Source organism: Ictalurus punctatus, chromosome 26, assembly GCF_001660625.3.
Source record: "Ictalurus punctatus breed USDA103 chromosome 26, Coco_2.0, whole genome shotgun sequence".
NCBI classification, from domain to species: Eukaryota; Metazoa; Chordata; class Actinopteri; order Siluriformes; family Ictaluridae; genus Ictalurus; species Ictalurus punctatus.
The window spans coordinates 7924589-7944615 of record NC_030441.2 but is presented as its reverse complement, the minus strand read 5'-3'; the positions used below and the strand labels follow the sequence as shown (position 1 = coordinate 7944615).

The window sequence follows — 20027 nt, the reverse complement described above, 5'->3', positions numbered from 1 at the left end:
GGTTGGAGCTAAACTCTGCAGAGTTGGAGAACCCTGTGATCGATCATGCTTCACTGTTGTCACAATATCAAATGTAGTAATATTTTAGACCTCATTGACAAGGATAAGCTATTATATCATAAACACTCAAACATAATTACTGTAAAATACTGATCATTTTAATGATTTGTTATGCTTATATTACATCTGTTCATTTCTCAAAATGCAAGAATAAAGTAGGCTTTTCTCCAGATTTCTACTAGCCCTAACTCTGTAACCAGTGGAATCTCACGCTAAATTTTTTACAGCAGAATGCTACTATAGAGGAATTATTTCTGTGAAAATTTCAGATTCGTATCTGGTCTCTCACCTGAGATATTCAACCAGAAACTGAGGGGAATTAAAAATAATAATAATAATAAATTTAATACAAAAAATAAGTCTCAAACCTGAAATGTTCTGCATGCACACTATACTTACCTGGGCACCCCCTAAAAAAAGTAAGACTTGAACCCTTCCCATTATAAATTGGCCCTAAAGGTGGAACTGTGAGCAATCCTGAGCATTACATTTGGACTTAAGTTTTAAGTCTGAGGAGCAAGAATGTGCAAAATGTTTATATATGTTCTCTAGAGATCAGTTTTTGTTCCAAGCAGTTATATGGCCCATCCTGAGCCAAGATATTGATGTTTCCGTAAAACCTTTTATAAAACTTAAAGAAAATAACATTTTAAAAATGTTGCTTTTGCAATGCCAATACATAGAGTTAATCACTCAAATAAAGAGGGAAATTAAAAACGGTCCAAGCAACCATCTTTGCAATTGTTAGACCAGTGGTTTTCAAAGTGGGGGCCGCCAGGGGGCGCAAGTGGGGGGCCTCAACAATTTGGTGTGAAAAATAAATTCTCACTCTCAGACGACCACACACACACACACACACACACACACACACACACTCAATTCCTAATGTAATGTAAATATGTGATTATTAATAATAAAAAAAGGGGGAGGGTATATTCAGAAGTCTGTATTTTTAATGTGTTTTAAAGACATCTTGCAAAAGGGAGGCCTCGGTTAAATGTTAATGCCATTTGGGGGGGGTCGCCCTGGAAAAGTTTGGGAACCCCTGAGCTAGCGTATCCCGGTCACTCTCATTTCATTAAAAGGGAAGAACCTATCAGAATGCTCGGCTGAATTAGGACGTGTGTATGTTATAAAATAATGCATTAAATATTAATCACGATACTTTGAAACGAAGATTATTTTTCATCATTTCTCAACTAATTAGGAATAAACTATTTTTACTGTACTGCACGTTTATTAAATATTGAGAAAACACATTATTATCCACAATCATGTACATCTTTGAGTCAAAATAACACTGCTGTTTAGTAACATGAATTTTCATATAATTAATACAAACACGATTACAGTCTGAATAAATGAATAACTGACTATTTCAAACCAGTAACAAAACACACAACTGGGGAACCTGAGGTTTTACACCACAGTCAAGCTTACTAAGGCTTATCACAGTCAGTTATGTTTAATTAATTTAAGGAAGCAAAGAATTGTGATGACAATGAAAATAGGAGTCGGTGTTTAAATGTCTTCATGTCGGTTTATACTTTTTAAACAACAAATACAGTCTTCACAGCTGAAACCAAGGTCTCAAAGAATAGACATTCAGAGTTATTGTTAAAGAATCAATCTAACAGGGCACACCTGGGCAACAAGACACACCTGTCAATCACCTGTTCGGATATTTTTGATCACTTGAACAAAGAGTGGGTTCAAACCAAAGATACCATGTTCTCTCATGGCTCACTCTGGTCCTATGATGGACCGTTCCCACTGATGAATGTGGTAAAGAGGGGTTAGAAATTGTGCATAGCAACGAATGGGCTACAGTTACACCTAAAGCGTGTACTTACTGTATATGTAGTATATTTTATATTTCATTTGCATAATATGTAACACTATGAAAAAAAAATGAAGCATCATCTATAATTGAAATGTATAAAAAAAATTACAAAATTGTAAAGGCATTAAAATCATTATTGAATCCAAATATATCCAATTTACAAAAATCATTTAAAAAAAAAAAGAAGTATAAAACAAAAGAGTCATTAGCTGGAAATCACAGTCCTCGAGTGACCCAGTCTCAGTTTCTCTTTGCAGCTGTCCACAGAGTTCAGATGAGTCTCCGGGGGTGGTGTGGACACCTACAGTACACCAATGGACCCGTCCTCCCCTATACGATAGGACACTTCGTAGGGGTCGACCCACATCGTGAGCTGGCAGGGTAAGAGGGATAAAAGCTGCTTCCTGCTGAGGCCGACGGTGTAAGCGGCCTTCCCTACTAGCGGGTCCATCTTGTGATTGATCCGGATACAGCGATATCCCGAACCTCTAAACGGTGCGTCAGGAAACCAGTGGTCCTCATAATGCTCTAAAATCAAAGAAAAAAAACAACTTTTAAAAACTCTGTGCAACTTGCATATTGTTTTAAGAATAGATTTGCTGTTAAAATATCATTACTACCATTCACTTGGGAGGAGGCTCTCAAGAAAGGCAGCATTTTTTGGGTCATACTAGCGCTGCTGAGACGAAGCCCGCAGGAAATCGAAATTGAAGTTTTGTGGCTGTTAGTATGAATATGTTGGGCTTCAGGTTATCTACAAGCTAATGTGCTCCAAAACAATGACAAAATTCGCATTTAGAAGATGTATGCATTTAACATGTACAGTCTCTCTAGCACCAATACGAATCGACAATTTTGATGACATCGCCCTGCACTTCGGCTTCTCTGTCCAAACAAATGCTGTCAAGAATCTGAAGTGCCCCGCCCCCAACATTAGAAACACCGTGCCGAAGTTGCCGTTGTTGGGCTGTGTCTTTGGCTGTTCAAACACCCGCCTTCTATTCGTTTTCGAAGTGTACACTGGTTAAGAAGGAAACAGCTTGAATCCTGCACAAGTGAATCCAGCACGTCGTTATTGCTCAGGCTCGCATCCATAGTACTAACTCTCAAGTACGTATTAATCCGGGTTCACACGGTACGATTTTGGCCACGATTTGGTCGTCTGAGACAAATTTTGGAGAATCCTAAAAGATTCCTATAATCCTAGGCCAAAATCTGTAGGCACTGATCGCTAGTTTGACGCGTTCCCTGACAGACAATTAACGGCCGCTGTGATCAAATTTTTCCCTCCGGTTAAATTCTGCCAGTGTCGGAAGATCTGAGGCACAGTCTTGTAGTGTGGCTTCTCCTCCTCCGTACGAGTCTTCTCACGTGAGTGCGTCCGTTTTTCGCATCTTGACTGTCGTACACATTTATGACAACCGAAATCCTACAGTGTGACATGGCTTACAGCGGGGATCGTGTTCGTACAGTCTGACAAGCAACAGTCACAAAGGAATATTAAAAATCACACAGTGTGCTTTAGCCCGGACTGTGAGGTAATCTAAACACTATTGGCTATTTTAAAAGGGGGAGGAGCCACTCGATATATGTCCCACCCTAACTTCCTGTTTCACTGGCTATTACGTCAACACATCGAATAACGCTGCGTCTCTCAAGGCACTTCACAGGGACTAAAAACTCTTAAGCCTGTTTTGCACGGTTCGATTTCAGCAGTATTTTAAGATTTGTCCACTGTATGACGATCCCAAAATCTTTGCCAAATTCTATAACAAACTGTGCAACAATATACTGTATGCTCTTCATGTCAGATTATATAATGAACATCCTCTAATGACAGATATGCAGCCTATCCCACGATTTTTCTCTTGGTGGGTTATAGATGAGCATCGTTTACATATGAGAATTTAACTTAAAGAAGATTGTTTTTTTTTAAATGTTGACACTGCCAGAACTTGGCACTAAACCAGCCATCGGTGAGCGTTTCACATTACGCCCACCTCAACTCACAACCAAAGAATTATTTACATTTTTTTAGTATGCGACAGGTTTATACTGCCCCGATTTTTCTAACATTTTTAAGCCACACATTAGACACATATGCCTAATGCTGGATGATGTAAATTAAATGTCTGTGGTGGCTCGGAGTTACTGCCCAGGGGTTCGGTTCGGGGTTTCAAACCCAAGCGTTGCCAGGCTCTGGGTTACTGATCGTAAGGTCGGGGGTTCAAGCCCCAGCACTGCCAGGCTCTGGGTAACTGATCAGGGTTTCATTTCGGGGGTTCAAGCCCCAGCGCTGCCAAGCTGCCACTGTTGGGCCCTTGAGCAAAACCTTTAACCCTCTCTGATCCCAACCTCCTAACATCGCAGGGGATATGTGAAGAAAAAAATGATTTCACTGTGCTGTAATGTACATGTGACTAATAAAGACTAATTATACTTTAATTGATCAGCTTTTCCCTTTGATTTCATAGCAAGGGAAATCACTGTACAGTGTACAGTACATTGTTCATCTGAGACTCATCCTTGAACCAGGATGTAACTAGTCCATTTCAGTGAAAGTGAAAAATAAACCAGTTAAGTGGATTGAACAAAGACTAAATGTCACCTCCTAAAGCCTTTTCCAGAGAATGGCTGAAGTGTTGGAGTTGTTCTTCAGACAGAAGTCCTGTTCTTCTCAGTAACGTGGTAATAAAGTTCACAGCTGTGGACACCTCGGCTTTCATGGTGAAATATTTTCATAAGCTGTAAAATATCATACAATACATTCAACTTTCCGTTTAGGTTAAATGTTTATGTTTAATTAGATTAAATTGAATGTTTACGTTATATTAAATTAAAAAAAAAACACACACAACTCGCCTTCTCCACACTCGTCAAAACTAATTCACGTTGTGTCTGTTCGGCCCTCGGAGTTGTAGACGTCGCAAAAGGTCACGTGGTAAATATTCTCGAACATTTGAATCGCACTTTGCGCGGGCGACTACGACATCCGTAGGATTGAGGACTGGTCATCAAAGACGTGCGTTCAACTAGGTCCTATGGGCTTACGCAATTCCGAAGCGCGATCTGATTGGTTGTTCACTTCTGGTGAAAAGGACCAATGAGAGTGAGCAGGAGAATTCTTTAAAAAAAAACACACTTCAGGATGTGCTGTTATATGGCGCGATGTGGCCCGATACGAAGCGGAGATGACGCATCCCTGAAGTTGATTGATCATTCTCCAATAACAGCGCGTGATTATCTAGCTCGATTTCCTCATTCAAAGGTACCACAGTTAGGAGTTTAAGGGGTAAAAGAAGTAACTTTTATTGAATGTATGGAGTGTCATTGCATTGCTGTATTTTCTGTGTTTATTATGACTATCCTAATTTACATATTGCGTCAAAGCTGAGAAGGGCATGAAGATATCAATCTTAGTGAATTCATTTCATCTCTTGTAATGGTTTACGACACAGATATCTAAGGGTATAGTAGGGCTTTTCTAAATCCAGCAGAAAAATATCATGGATGAGGTTTTGGATAATGAGGAATAATAAAATAAAAAAAAAAAAATTAAAAAGAGAGAACAGCTGATGACTAATTATACAGGAAATGCTTGTGCTTTTCATAGAGTTTTATTATGGTTTGCTGAGTGATCATGCCCAGATAAGCTTATTTCAGCCCACTTAGACCATCCTTTTGTGTACAAAGCTGTGAATGAATGTTGATTGTGCAAACAATATTATAATGAATAACCATTTTTGAATTATGCAGTAGGTATCACATTTATTCAAATAAATATTTTGACAGAAACGTGCTGATTTTGTGGATATATTTCATTCAAATATATTTATATTGATACGTAAATATACTACGGCATGCTAATGTAATAACACAATAATAAGGTTAACCATACTATTAGTAATAACATTTTAAAATAAGAATTTGCACCAAAAATACACCGAAAATAACAATTTCATATTTACACCTTAGATACTTTTAGTTAGTGAACCATGGGGCATAGTGTCCACTGCTGTAGACAATAGTTGTAAGGCTGTTTTTAGAAAAATAGAAGGTGTAAATACCCTCCAAAACACTTGGCCTATTCAAAAGACCTTCAGTACAAATTTAAAAATAAAAAAAAATTAAAAAGAAAGAAAATTGTTTAGGCCAGTGTTTTTCAAACTGAGGACTGGGGGGCACCCATGGGTCCATGTTTATTTTAGAACAGTAGTGGAAATCCACCATCATTAAAGTCTTGTTTAACATTGAGTCCTTATAGATATTAACCTATCTGACTGGTCACTAGAATGAAATGCTTTAATTCAAACATTAATAACTGGAAAACATGTAGGCCTTTAAAGAATTACACACTTTCACTGCACCCTTACATTGTATTAGTTTCTTATATGTATTAGTATTGCTAGTCCTGGATTAGTTACCTGTATCATGTTGGTACAGGTGTACAGTTGGTATGTGTGAATAGATTTTATTCACAAATGTGGAATTACCCAGTTCAGTTAGGGGTTTTACAAATGAACAGTGTCATAAACAGAGCTGTGGTGGTGTTTGATCTGTGATAAAAATAGTAAGTGACTTCTGAGCTGTAGACACTTTACTGCTTTTATCACAGGAGAAACACCACCACAGCTCCGTTTATGGCGCTGTTCATTTATAATTCCACATTTGGATAAAATTTATTCACACATACCAACTGTACACCTGTACCAACATGATGGATCAGGGTTCTTCAAATCTGAACCCTCGAGGTCCACTGTCCTGCAGAGTTTACCTCCATCCATCCTAATCAAACACACCTGAACAAGCTAACCAAGGTCTTCAGGATTACTAGCCAGCTACAGGCAGGTGAGTTTGGAGGTTGGAGCTAAACTCTGCAGAGTTGGAGAACCCTGTGATCGATCATGCTTCACTGTTGTCACAATATCAAATGTAGTAATATTTTAGACCTCATTGACAAGGATAAGCTATTACATCATAAACACTCAAACATAATTACTGTAAAATACTGATCATTTTAATGATTTGTTATGCTTATATTACATCTGTTCATTTCTCAAAATGCAAGAATAAAGTAGGCTTTTCTCCAGATTTCTACTAGCCCTAACTCTGTAACCAGTGGAATCTCACGCTAAATTTTTTACAGCAGAATGCTACTATAGAGGAATTATTTCCGTGAAAATTTCAGGTTCGTATCCCGTCTCTCACCTGAGATATTCAACCAGAAACTGAGGGGAATTTAAAAAATAATAATAATAAATTTAATACAAAAAATAAGTCTCAAACCTGAAATGTTCTGCATGCACACTATACTTACCTGGGCACCCCCTAAAAAAAGTAAGACTTGAACCCTTCCCATTATAAATTGGCCCTAAAGGTGGAACTGTGAGCAATCCTGAGCATTACATTTGGACTTAAGTTTTAAGTCTGAGGAGCAAGAATGTGCAAAATGTTTATATATGTTCTCTAGAGATCAGTTTTTGTTCCAAGCAGTTATATGGCCCATCCTGAGCCAAGATATTGATGTTTCCGTAAAACCTTTTATAAAACTTAAAGAAAATAACATTTTAAAAATGTTGCTTTTGCAATGCCAATACATAGAGTTAATCACTCAAATAAAGAGGGAAATTAAAAACGGTCCAAGCAACCATCTTTGCAATTGTTAGACCAGTGGTTTTCAAAGTGGGGGCCGCCAGGGGGCGCAAGTGGGGGGCCTCAACAATTTGGTGTGAAAAATAAATTCTCACTCTCAGACGACCACACACACGCACACACACACACACACACATACACACACAATCAATTCCTAATGTAATGTAAATATGTGATTATTAATAATAAAAAGGGGGAGGGTGTATTCAGAAGTCTGTATTTTTAATGTGTTTTAAAGACATCTTGCAAAAGGGAGGCCTCGGTTAAATGTTAATGCCATTTGGGGGGGGTCGCCCTGGAAAAGTTTGGGAACCCCTGAGCTAGCGTATCCCGGTCACTCTCATTTCATTAAAAGGGAAGAACCTATCAGAATGCTCGGCTGAATTAGGACGTGTGTATGTTATAAAATAATGCATTAAATATTAATCACGATACTTTGAAACGAAGATTATTTTTCATAATTTCTCAACTAATTAGGAATAAACTATTTTTACTGTACTGCACGTTTATTAAATATTGAGAAAACACATTATTATCCACAATCATGTATATTAATTAATTAATTAAGTAATTAATTTAAGGAAGCAAAGAATTGTGATGACAATGAAAATAGGAGTCGGTGTTTAAATGTCTTCATGTCGGTTTATACTTTTTAAACAACAAATACAGTCTTCACAGCTGAAACCAAGGTCTCAAAGAGTAGACATTCAGAGTTATTGTTAAAGAATCAATCTAACAGGGCACACCTGGGCAACAAGACACACCTGTCAATCACCTGTTCGGATATTTTTGATCACTTGAACAAAGAGTGGGTTCAAACCAAAGATACCATGTTCTCTCATGGCTCACTGTGGTCCTATGATGGACCGTTCCCACTGATGAATGTGGTAAAGAGGGGTTAGAAATTGTGTATAGCAACGAATGGGCTACAGTTACACCTAAAGCGTGTACTTACTGTATATGTAGTATATTTTATATTTCATTTGCATAATATGTAACACTATGAAAAAAAACTAAAGCATCATCTATAATTGAAATGTATAAAAAAAATTACAAAATTGTAAAGGCATTAAAATCATTATTGAATCCAAATATATCCGATTTACAAAAATCATTAAAAAAAAAAAAAGAAGTATAAAACAAAAGAGTCATTAGCTGGAAATCACAGTCCTCGAGTGACCCAGTCTCAGTTTCTCTTTGCAGCTGTCCACAGAGTTCAGATGAGTCTCCGGGGGTGGTGTGGACTCATACAGTACACCAATGGACCCGTCCTCCCCTATACGATAGGACACTTCGTAGGGGTCGACCCACATCGTAAGCTGGCAGGGTAAGAGGGATAAAAGCTGCTTCCTGCTGAGGCCGACGGTGTAAGCGGCCTTCCCTACTAGCGGGTCCATCTTGTGATTGATCCGGATACAGCGATATCCCGAACCTCTAAACGGTGCGTCAGGAAACCAGTGGTCCTCATAATGCTCTAAAATCAAAGAAAAAAAACAACTTTTAAAAACTCTGTGCAACTTGCATATTGTTTTAAGAATAGATTTGCTGTTAAAATATCATTACTACCATTCACTTGGGAGGAGGCTCTCAAGAAAGGCAGCATTTTTTGGGTCATACTAGCGCTGCTGAGACGAAGCCCGCAGGAAATCGAAATTGAAGTTTTGTGGCTGTTAGTATGAATATGTTGGGCTTCAGGTTATCTACAAGCTAATGTGCTCCAAAACAATGACAAAATTCGCATTTAGAAGATGTATGCATTTAACATGTACAGTCTCTCTAGCACCAATACGAATCGACAATTTTGATGACATCGCCCTGCACTTCGGCTTCTCTGTCCAAACAAATGCTGTCAAGAATCTGAAGTGCCCCGCCCCCAACATTATAAACACCGTGCCGAAGTTGCCGTTGTTGGGCTGTGTCTTTGGCTGTTCAAACACCCGCCTTCTATTCGTTTTCGAAGTGTACACTGGTTAAGAAGGAAACAGCTTGAATCCTGCACAAGTGAATCCAGCACGTCGTTATTGCTCAGGCTCGCATCCATAGTACTATCTCTCAAGTACGTATTAATCCGGGTTCACACGGTACAATTTTGGCCACGATTTGGTCGTCTGAGACAAATTTTGGAGAATCCTAAAAGATTCCTATAATCCTAGGCCAAAATCTGTAGGCACTGATCGCTAGTTTGACGCGTTCCCTGACAGACAATTAACGGCCGCTGTGATCAAATTTTTCCCTCCGGTTAAATTCTGCCAGTGTCGGAAGATCTGAGGCACAGTCTTGTAGTGTGGCTTCTCCTCCTCCGTATGAGTCTTCTCACGTGAGTGCGTCCGTTTTTCGCATCTTGACTGTCGTACAGTCCGACATTAATGACAACCGAAATCCTACAGTGTGACATGGCTTACAGCGGGGATCGTGTTCGTACAGTCTGACAAGCAACAGTCGCAAAGGAATATTAAAAATCACACAGTGTGCTTTAGCCCGGGCTGTGAGGTAATCTAAACACTATTGGCTATTTTAAAAGGGGGAGGAGCCACTCGACATGTCCCACCCTAACTTCCTGTTTCACTGGCTATTACGTCAACACATCGAATAACGCTGCGTCTCTCAAGGCACTTCACAGGGACTAAAAACTCTAAAGCCTGTGTTGCACGGTTCGATTTCAGCAGTATTTTAAGATTTGTCCACTGTATGACGATCCCAAAATCTTTGCCAAATTCTATAACAAACTGTGCAACAATATACTGTATGCTGTTCATGTCAGATTATATAATGAACATCCTCTAATGACAGATATGCAGCCTATCCCACGATTTTTCTCTTGGTGGGTTATGGATGAGCATCGTTTACATATGAGAATTTAACTTAAAGAAGATTGTTTTTTTTTAAATGTTGACACTGCCAGAACTTGGCACTAAATCAGCCATCGGTGAGCGTTTCACATTACGCCCACCTCAACTCACAACCAAAGAATTATTTACATTTTTTTAGTATGCGACAGGTTTATACTGCCCCGATTTTTCTAACATTTTTAAGCCACACATTAGACACATATGCCTAATGCTGGATGATGTAAATTAAATGTCTGTGGTGGCTCGGAGTTACTGCCCAGGGGTTCGGTTCGGGGGTTCAAACCCAAGCATTGCCAGGCTCTGCGTTACTGATCGTAAGGTCGGGGGTTCAAGCCCAAGCACTGCCAGGCTCTGGGTAACTGATCAGGGTTTCAGTTCGGGGGTTCAAGCCCCAGCACTGCCAAGCTGCCACTGTTGGGCCCTTGAGCAAAACCCTTAACCCAATCTGATCCCTACCTCCTAACATCGCAGGGGATATGTGAAGAAAAAATGATTTCACTGTGCTGTAATGTACATGTGACTAATAAAGACTAATTATACTTTAATTGATCAGCTTTTCCCTTTGATTTCATAGCAAGGGAAATCACTGTACAGTGTACAGTACATTGTTCATCTGAGACTCATCCTTGAACCAGGATGTAACTAGTCCATTTCAGTGAAAGTGAAAAATAAACCAGTTAAGTGGATTGAACAAAGACTAAATGTCACCTCCTAAAGCCTTTTCCAGAGAATGGCTGAAGTGTTGGAGTTGTTCTTCAGACAGAAGTCCTGTTCTTCTCAGTAACGTGGTAATAAAGTTCACAGCTGTGGACACCTCGGCTTTCATGGTGAAATATTTTCATAAGCTGTAAAATATCATACAATACATTCAGCTTTCCGTTTAGGATAAATGTTTATGTTTAATTAGATTAAATTGAATGTTTACGTTATATTAAATTTAAAAAAAAAACACACACAACTCGCCTTCTCCACACTCGTCAAAACTAATTCACTTTGTGTCTGTTCGGCCCTCGGAGTTGTAGACGTCGCAAAAGGTCACGTGGTAAATATTCTCGAACATTTGAATCGCACTTTGCGCGGGCGACTACGACATCCGTAGGATTGAGGACTGGTCATCAAAGACGTGCGTTCAACTAGGTCCTATGGGCTTACGCAATTCCGAAGCGCGATCTGATTGGTTGTTCACTTCTGGTGAAAAGGACCAATGAGAGTGAGCAGGAGAATTCTTTAAAAAAAAACACACTTCAGGATGTGCTGTTATATGGCGCGATGTGGCCCGATACGAAGCGGAGATGACGCATCCCTGAAGTTGATTGATCATTCTCCAATAACAGCGCGTGATTATCTAGCTCGATTTCCTCATTCAAAGGTACCACAGTTAGGAGTTTAAGGGGTAAAAGAAGTAACTTTTATTGAATGTATGGATTGTCATTGCATTGCTGTATTTTCTGTGTTTATTATGACTATCCTAATTTACATATTGCGTCAAAGCTGAGAAGGGCATGAAGATATCAATCTTAGTGAATTCATTTCATCTCTTGTAATGGTTTACGACACAGATATCTAAGGGTATAGTAGGGCTTTTCTAAATCCAGCAGAAAAATATCATGGATGAGGTTTTGGATAATGAGGAATAATAAAATTAAAAAAAAAAAAAAAAAAAAAAAAGAACAGCTGATGACTAATTATACAGGAAATGCTTGTGCTTTTCATAGAGTTTTATTATGGTTTGCTGAGTGATCATGCCCAGATAAGCTTATTTCAGCCCACTTAGACCATCCTTTTGTGTACAAAGCTGTGAATGAATGTTGATTGTGCAAACAATATTATAATGAATAACCATTTTTGAATTATGCAGTAGGTATCACATTTATTCAAATAAATATTTTGACAGAAACGTGCTGATTTTGTGGATATATTTCATTCAAATATATTTATATTGATACGTAAATATACTACGGCATGCTAATGTAAAAACACAATAATGAGGTTAACCATACTATTAGTAATAACATTTTAAAATAACAATTTGCACCAAAAATACACCGAAAATAACAATTTCATATTTACACCTTAGATACTTTTAGTTAGTGAACCATGGGGCATAGTGTCCACTGCTGTAGACAATAGTTGTAAGGCTGTTTTTAGAAAAATAGAAGCTGTAAATACCCTCCAAAACACTTGGCCTATTCAAAAGACCTTCAGTACAAATTTAAAAATAAAAAAAAATTAAAAAGAAAGAAAATTGTTCAGGCCAGTGTTTTTCAAACTGAGGACTGGGGGGCACCCATGGGTCCATGTTTATTTTAGAACAGTAGTGGAAATCCACCATCATTAAAGTCTTGTTTAACATTGAGTCCTTATAGATATTAACCTATCTGACTGGTCACTAGAATGAAATGCTTTAATTCAAACATTAATAACTGAAAAACATGTAGGCCTTTAAAGAATTACACACTTTCACTGCACTCTTACATTGTATTAGTTTCTTATATGTATTAGTATTGCTAGTCCTGGATTAGTTACCTGTATCATGTTGGTACAGGTGTACAGTTGGTATGTGTGAATAGATTTTATTCACAAATGTGGAATTACTCAGTTCAGTTAGGGGTTTTACAAATGAACAGTGTCATAAACAGAGCTGTGGTGGTGTTTTATCTGTGATAAAAATAGTAAGTGACTTCTGAGCTGTAGACACTTTACTGCTTTTATCACGGGAGAAACACCACCACAGCTCTGTTTATGGAGCTGTTCATTTGTAATTCCACATTTGGATAAAATTTATTCACACATACCAACTGTACACCTGTACCAACATGATGGATCAGGGTTCTTCAAATCTGAACCCTCGAGGTCCACTGTCCTGCAGAGTTTACCTCCATCCATCCTAATCAAACACACCTGAACAAGCTAACCAAGGTCTTCAGGATTACTAGAAAGCTACAGGCAGGTGAGTTTGGAGGTTGGAGCTAAACTCTGCAGAGTTGGAGAACCCTGTGATCGATCACGCTTCACTGTTGTCACAATATCAAATGTAGTAATATTTTAGACCTCACTGACAAGGATAAGCTATTATATCATAAACACTCAAACATAATTACTGTAAAATACTGATCATTTTAATGATTTGTTATGCTTATATTACATCTGTTCATTTCTCAAAATGCAAGAATAAAGTAGGCTTTTCTCCAGATTTCTACTAGCCCTAACTCTGTAACCAGTGGAATCTCACGCTAAATTTTTTACAGCAGAATGCTACTATAGAGGAATTATTTCCGTGAAAATTTCAGGTTCGTATCCCGTCTCTCACCTGAGATATTCAACCTGAAACTGAGGGGAATTTAAAAAATAATAATAAATTTAATACAAAAAATAAGTCTCAAACCTGAAATGTTCTGCATGCACACTATACTTACCTGGGCACCCCCTAAAAAAAGTAAGACTTGAACCCTTCCCATTATAAATTGGCCCTAAAGGTGGAACTGTGAGCAATCCTGAGCATTACATTTGGACTTAAGTTTTAAGTCTGAGGAGCAAGAATGTGCAAAATGTTTATATATGTTCTCTAGGGATCAGTTTTTGTTCCAAGCAGTTATATGGCCCATCCTGAGCCAAGATATTGATGTTTCCGTAAAACCTTTTATAAAAAGAAAATAACATTTTAAAAATGTTGCTTTTGCAATGCCAATACATAGAGTTAATCACTCAAATAAAGAGGGAAATTAAAAACGGTCCAAGCAACCATCTTTGCAATTGTTAGACCAGTGGTTTTCAAAGTGGGGGCCGCCAGGGGGCGCAAGTGGGGGGCCTCAACAATTTGGTGTGAAAAATAAATTCTCACTCTCAGACCACACACACAATCAATTCCTAATGTAATGTAAATATGTGATTATTAATAATAAAAAAAAAGGGGGGGGGGGGTATATTCAGAAGTCTGTATTTTTAATGTGTTTTAAAGACATCTTGCAAAAGGGAGGCCTCGGTTAAATGTTAATGCCATTTGGGGGGCCTCGCCCTGGAAAAGTTTGGGAACCCCTGAGCTAGCGTATCCCGGTCACTCTCATTTCATTAAAAGGGAAGAACCTATCAGAATGCTCGGCTGAATTAGGACGTGTGTATGTTATAAAATAATGCATTAAATATTAATCACGATACTTTGAAACGAAGATTATTTTTCATAATTTCTCAACTAATTAGGAATAAACTATTTTTACTGTACTGCACGTTTATTAAATATTGAGAAAACACATTATTATCCACAATCATGTACATCTTTGAGTCAAAATAACACTGCTGTTTAGTAACATGAATTTTCATATAATTAATACAAACACGATTACAGTCTGAATAAATGAATAACTGACTATTTCAAACCAGTAACAAAACACACAACTGGGGAGCCTGAGGTTTTTCACCACAGTCAAGCTTACTAAGGCTTATCACAGTCAGTTATGTTTAATTAATTTAAGGAAGCAAAGAATTGTGATGACAATGAAAATAGGAGTCGGTGTTTAAATGTCTTCATGTCGGTTTATACTTTTTAAACAACAAATACAGTCTTCACAGCTGAAACCAAGGTCTCAAAGAGTAGACATTCAGAGTTATTGTTAAAGAATCAATCTAACAGGGCACACCTGGGCAACAAGACACACCTGTCAATCACCTGTTCGGATATTTTTGATCACTTGAACAAAGAGTGGGTTCAAACCAAAGATACCATGTTCTCTCATGGCTCACTCTGGTCCTATGATGGACCGTTCCCACTGATGAATGTGGTAAAGAGGGGTTAGAAATTGTGCATAGCAACGAATGGGCTACAGTTACACCTAAAGCGTGTACTTACTGTATATGTAGTATATTTTATATTTCATTTGCATAATATGTAAGACTATGAAAAAAAACTGAAGCATCATCTATAATTGAAATGTATAAAAAAATTACAAAATTGTAAAGGCATTAAAATCATTATTGAATCCAAATATATCCAATTTACAAAAATCATTAAAAAAAAAAAAAAAAAAGAAGTATAAAACAAAAGAGTCATTAGCTGGAAATCACAGTCCTCGAGTGACCCAGTCTCAGTTTCTCTTTGCAGCTGTCCACAGAGTTCAGATGAGTCTCCGGGGGTGGTGTGGACTCATACAGTACACCAATGGACCCGTCCTCCCCTATACGATAGGACACTTCGTAGGGGTCGACCCACATCGTAAGCTGGCAGGGTAAGAGGGATAAAAGCTGCTTCCTGCTGAGGCCGACGGTGTAAGCGGCCTTCCCTACTAGCGGGTCCATCTTGTGATTGATCCGGATACAGCGATATCCCGAACCTCTAAACGGTGCGTCAGGAAACCAGTGGTCCTCATAATGCTCTAAAATCAAAGAAAAAAAACAACTTTTAAAAACTCTGTGCAACTTGCATATTGTTTTAAGAATAGATTTGCTGTTAAAATATCATTACTACCATTCACTTGGGAGGAGGCTCTCAAGAAAGGCAGCATTTTTTGGGTCATACTAGCGCTGCTGAGACGAAGCCCGCAGGAAATCGAAATTGAAGTTTTGTGGCTGTTAGTATGAATATGTTGGGCTTCAGGTTATCTACAAGCTAATGTGCTCCAAAACAATGACAAAATTCGCATTTAGAAGATGTATGCATTTAACATGTACAGTCTCTCTAGCACCAATACGAATCGACAATTTTGATGACATCGCCCTGCACTTCGGCTTCTCTGTCCAAACAAATGCTGTCAAGAATCTGAAGTGCCCCGCCCCCAACATTAGAAACACCGTGCCGAAGTTGCCGTTGTTGGGCTGTGTCTTTGGCTGTTCAAACACCCGCCTTCTATTCGTTTTCGAAGTGTACACTGGTTAAGAAGGAAACAGCTTGAATCCTGCACAAGTGAATCCAGCACGTCGTTATTGCTCAGGCTCGCATCCATAGTACTAACTCTCAAGTACGTATTAATCCGGGTTCACACGGTACGATTTTGGCCACGATTTGGTCGTCTGAGACAAATTTTGGAGAATCCTAAAAGATTCCTATAATCCTAGGCCAAAATCTGTAGGCACTGATCGCTAGTTTGACGCGTTCCCTGACAGACAATTAACGGCCGCTGTGATCAAATTTTTCCCTCCGGTTAAATTCTGCCAGTGTCGGAAGATCTGAGGCACAGTCTTGTAGTGTGGCTTCTCCTCCTCCGTACGAGTCTTCTCACGTGAGTGCGTCCGTTTTTCGCATCTTGACTGTCGTACACATTTATGACAACCGAAATCCTACAGTGTGACATGGCTTACAGCGGGGATCGTGTTCGTACAGTCTGACAAGCAACAGTCGCAAAGGAATATTAAAAATCACACAGTGTGCTTTAGCCCGGACTGTGAGGTAATCTAAACACTATTGGCTATTTTAAAAGGGGGAGGAGCCACTCGATATATGTCCCACCCTAACTTCCTGTTTCACTGGCTATTACGTCAACACATCGAATAACGCTGCGTCTCTCAAGGCACTTCACAGGGACTAAAAACTCTAAAGCCTGTTTTGCACGGTTCGATTTCAGCAGTATTTTAAGATTTGTCCACTGTATGACGATCCCAAAATCTTTGCCAAATTCTATAACAAACTGTGCAACAATATACTGTATGCTGTTCATGTCAGATTATATAATGAACATCCTCTAATGACAGATATGCAGCCTATCCCACGATTTTTCTCTTGGTGGGTTATAGATGAGCATCGTTTACATATGAGAATTTAACTTAAAGAAGATTGTTTTTTTTTAAATGTTGACACTGCCAGAACTTGGCACTAAATCAGCCATCGGTGAGCGTTTCACATTACGCCCACCTCAACTCACAACCAAAGAATTATTTACATTTTTTTAGTATGCGACAGGTTTATACTGCCCCGATTTTTCTAACATTTTTAAGCCACACATTAGACACATATGCCTAATGCTGGATGATGTAAATTAAATGTCTGTGGTGGCTCGGAGTTACTGCCCAGGGGTTCGGTTCGGGGTTTCAAACCCAAGCGTTGCCAGGCTCTGGGTTACTGATCGTAAGGTCGGGGGTTCAAGCCCCAGCACTGCCAGGCTCTGGGTAACTGATCAGGGTTTCAGTTCGGGGGTTCAAGCCCCAGCGCTGCCAAGCTGCCACTGTTGGGCCCTTGAGCAAAACCTTTAACCCTCTCTGATCCCAACCTCCTAACATCGCAGGGGATATGTGAAGAAAAAATGATTTCACTGTGCTGTAATGTACATGTGACTAATAAAGACTAATTATACTTTAATTGATCAGCTTTTCCCTTTGATTTCATAGCAAGGGAAATCACTGTACAGTGTACAGTACATTGTTCATCTGAGACTCATCCTTGAACCAGGATGTAACTAGTCCATTTCAGTGAAAGTGAAAAATAAACCAGTTAAGTGGATTGAACAAAGACTAAATGTCACCTCCTAAAGCCTTTTCCAGAGAATGGCTGAAGTGTTGGAGTTGTTCTTCAGACAGAAGTCCTGTTCTTCTCAGTAACGTGGTAATAAAGTTCACAGCTGTGGACACCTCGGCTTTCATGGTGAAATATTTTCATAAGCTGTAAAATATCATACAATACATTCAACTTTCCGTTTAGGTTAAATGTTTATGTTTAATTAGATTAAATTGAACGTTTACGTTATATTAAATTTAAAAAAAAACACACACAACTCGCCTTCTCCACACTCGTCAAAACTAATTCACGTTGTGTCTGTTCGGCCCTCGGAGTTGTAGACGTCGCAAAAGGTCACGTGGTAAATATTCTCGAACATTTGAATCGCACTTTGCGCGGGCGACTACGACATCCGTAGGATTGAGGACTGGTCATCAAAGACGTGCGTTCAACTAGGTCCTATGGGCTACGCAATTCCGAAGCGCGATCTGATTGGTTGTTCACTTCTGGTGAAAAGGACCAATGAGAGTGAGCAGGAGAATTCTTTAAAAAAAAACACACTTCAGGATGTGCTGTTATATGGCGCGATGTGGCCCGATACGAAGCGGAGATGACGCATCCCTGAAGTTGATTGATCATTCTCCAATAACAGCGCGTGATTATCTAGCTCGATTTCCTCATTCAAAGGTACCACAGTTAGGAGTTTAAGGGGTAAAAGAAGTAACTTTTATTGAATGTATGGAGTGTCATTGCATTGCTGTATTTTCTGTGTTTATTATGACTATCCTAATTTACATATTGCGTCAAAGCTGAGAAGGGCATGAAGATATCAATCTTAGTGAATTCATTTCATCTCTTGTAATGGTTTACGACACAGATATCTAAGGGTATAGTAGGGCTTTTCTAAATCCAGCAGAAAAATATCATGGATGAGGTTTTGGATAATGAGGAATAATAAAATTAAAAAAAAAAAAAAAAAAAAGAGAGAACAGCTGATGACTAATTATACAGGAAATGCTTGTGCTTTTCATAGAGTTTTATTATGGTTTGCTGAGTGATCATGCCCAGATAAGCTTATTTCAGCCCACTTAGACCATCCTTTTGTGTACAAAGCTGTGAATGAATGTTGATTGTGCAAACAATATTATAATGAATAACCATTTTTGAATTATGCAGTAGGTATCACATTTATTCAAATAAATATTTTGACAGAAACGTGCTGATTTTGTGGATATATTTCATTCAAATATATTTATATTGATACGTAAATATACTACGGCATGCTAATGTAAAAACACAATAATAAGGTTAACCATACTATTAGTAATAACATTTTAAAATAACAATTTGCACCAAAAATACACCGAAAATAACAATTTCATATTTACACCTTAGATACTTTTAGTTAGTGACCCACCGGGCATAGTGTCCACTGCTGTAGACAATAGTTGTAAGGCTGTTTTTAGAAAAATAGAAGGTGTAAATACCCTCCAAAACACTTGGCCTATTCAAAAGACCTTCAGTACAAATTTAAAAATAAAAAAAAATTAAAAAGAAAGAAAATTGTTTAGGCCAGTGTTTTTCAAACTGAGGACTGGGGGGCACCCATGGGTCCATGTTTATTTTAGAACAGTAGTGGAAATCCACCATCATTAAAGTCTTGTTTAACATTGAGTCCTTATAGATATTAACCTATCTGACTGGTCACTAGAATGAAATGCTTTAATTCAAACATTAATAACTGAAAAACATGTAGGCCTTTAAAGAATTACACACTTTCACTGCACCCTTACATTGTATTAGTTTCTTATATGTATTAGTATTGCTAGTCCTGGATTAGTTACCTGTATCATGTTGGTACAGGTGTACAGTTGGTATGTGTGAATAGATTTTATTCACAAATGTGGAATTACCCAGTTCAGTTAGGGGTTTTACAAATGAACAGTGTCATAAACAGAGCTGTGGTGGTGTTTGATCTGTGATAAAAATAGTAAGTGACTTCTGAGCTGTAGACACTTTACTGCTTTTATCACAGGAGAAACACCACCACAGCTCCGTTTATGGCGCTGTTCATTTATAATTCCACATTTGGATAAAATTTATTCACACATACCAACTGTACACCTGTACCAACATGATGGATCAGGGTTCTTCAAATCTGAACCCTCGAGGTCCACTGTCCTGCAGAGTTTACCTCCATCCATCC

At 38.5% G+C, this 20027-nt stretch overlaps 3 protein-coding genes across 3 annotated transcripts; all 3 read right to left on the bottom strand.

Moving 5' to 3' along the window:
• Positions 1-1297: 1297 nt before the first annotated feature.
• LOC128629223 (protein BTG1-like) lies at positions 1298-4903 on the bottom strand. The gene is made up of 3 exons (XM_053676252.1): positions 4766-4903; positions 4512-4648; positions 1298-2431 (listed from the first exon to the last, which is right to left on the bottom strand). Exons 2-3 carry the CDS (start codon positions 4627-4629, stop codon positions 2205-2207), a joined length of 345 nt encoding a protein of 114 aa, XP_053532227.1. The 5' UTR covers positions 4630-4648; positions 4766-4903; the 3' UTR covers positions 1298-2204.
• A 3227-nt stretch (positions 4904-8130) lies between these two features.
• Positions 8131-11509, bottom strand: LOC128629220 (protein BTG1-like). Its single transcript, XM_053676239.1, has 3 exons — positions 11368-11509; positions 11113-11249; positions 8131-9029 (listed from the first exon to the last, which is right to left on the bottom strand). Exons 2-3 carry the CDS (start codon positions 11228-11230, stop codon positions 8707-8709), a joined length of 441 nt encoding a protein of 146 aa, XP_053532214.1. The 5' UTR covers positions 11231-11249; positions 11368-11509; the 3' UTR covers positions 8131-8706.
• Positions 11510-14610: 3101 nt separating this feature from the next.
• On the bottom strand, positions 14611-18268 carry LOC128629217 (protein BTG1-like). The gene is made up of 3 exons (XM_053676237.1): positions 18104-18268; positions 17850-17986; positions 14611-15770 (listed from the first exon to the last, which is right to left on the bottom strand). Exons 2-3 carry the CDS (start codon positions 17965-17967, stop codon positions 15448-15450), a joined length of 441 nt encoding a protein of 146 aa, XP_053532212.1. The 5' UTR covers positions 17968-17986; positions 18104-18268; the 3' UTR covers positions 14611-15447.
• Between the last annotated feature and the right edge of the window lie 1759 nt (positions 18269-20027).

Excerpts from the sequence above, each read along its gene's own strand:
- LOC128629223 (XM_053676252.1), bottom strand. The coding sequence starts at position 4,629 with ATGAAAGCCGAGGTGTCCACAGCTGTGAACTTTATTACCACGTTACTG. Across the intron at positions 2,432-4,511 it reads TCTGGAAAAGGCTTTAGGAG|AGCATTATGAGGACCACTGG; the intron begins GTGACATTTAGT and ends CTTTGATTTTAG.
- LOC128629220 (XM_053676239.1), bottom strand. The coding sequence starts at position 11,230 with ATGAAAGCCGAGGTGTCCACAGCTGTGAACTTTATTACCACGTTACTG. Across the intron at positions 9,030-11,112 it reads TCTGGAAAAGGCTTTAGGAG|AGCATTATGAGGACCACTGG; the intron begins GTGACATTTAGT and ends CTTTGATTTTAG.
- LOC128629217 (XM_053676237.1), bottom strand. The coding sequence starts at position 17,967 with ATGAAAGCCGAGGTGTCCACAGCTGTGAACTTTATTACCACGTTACTG. Across the intron at positions 15,771-17,849 it reads TCTGGAAAAGGCTTTAGGAG|AGCATTATGAGGACCACTGG; the intron begins GTGACATTTAGT and ends CTTTGATTTTAG.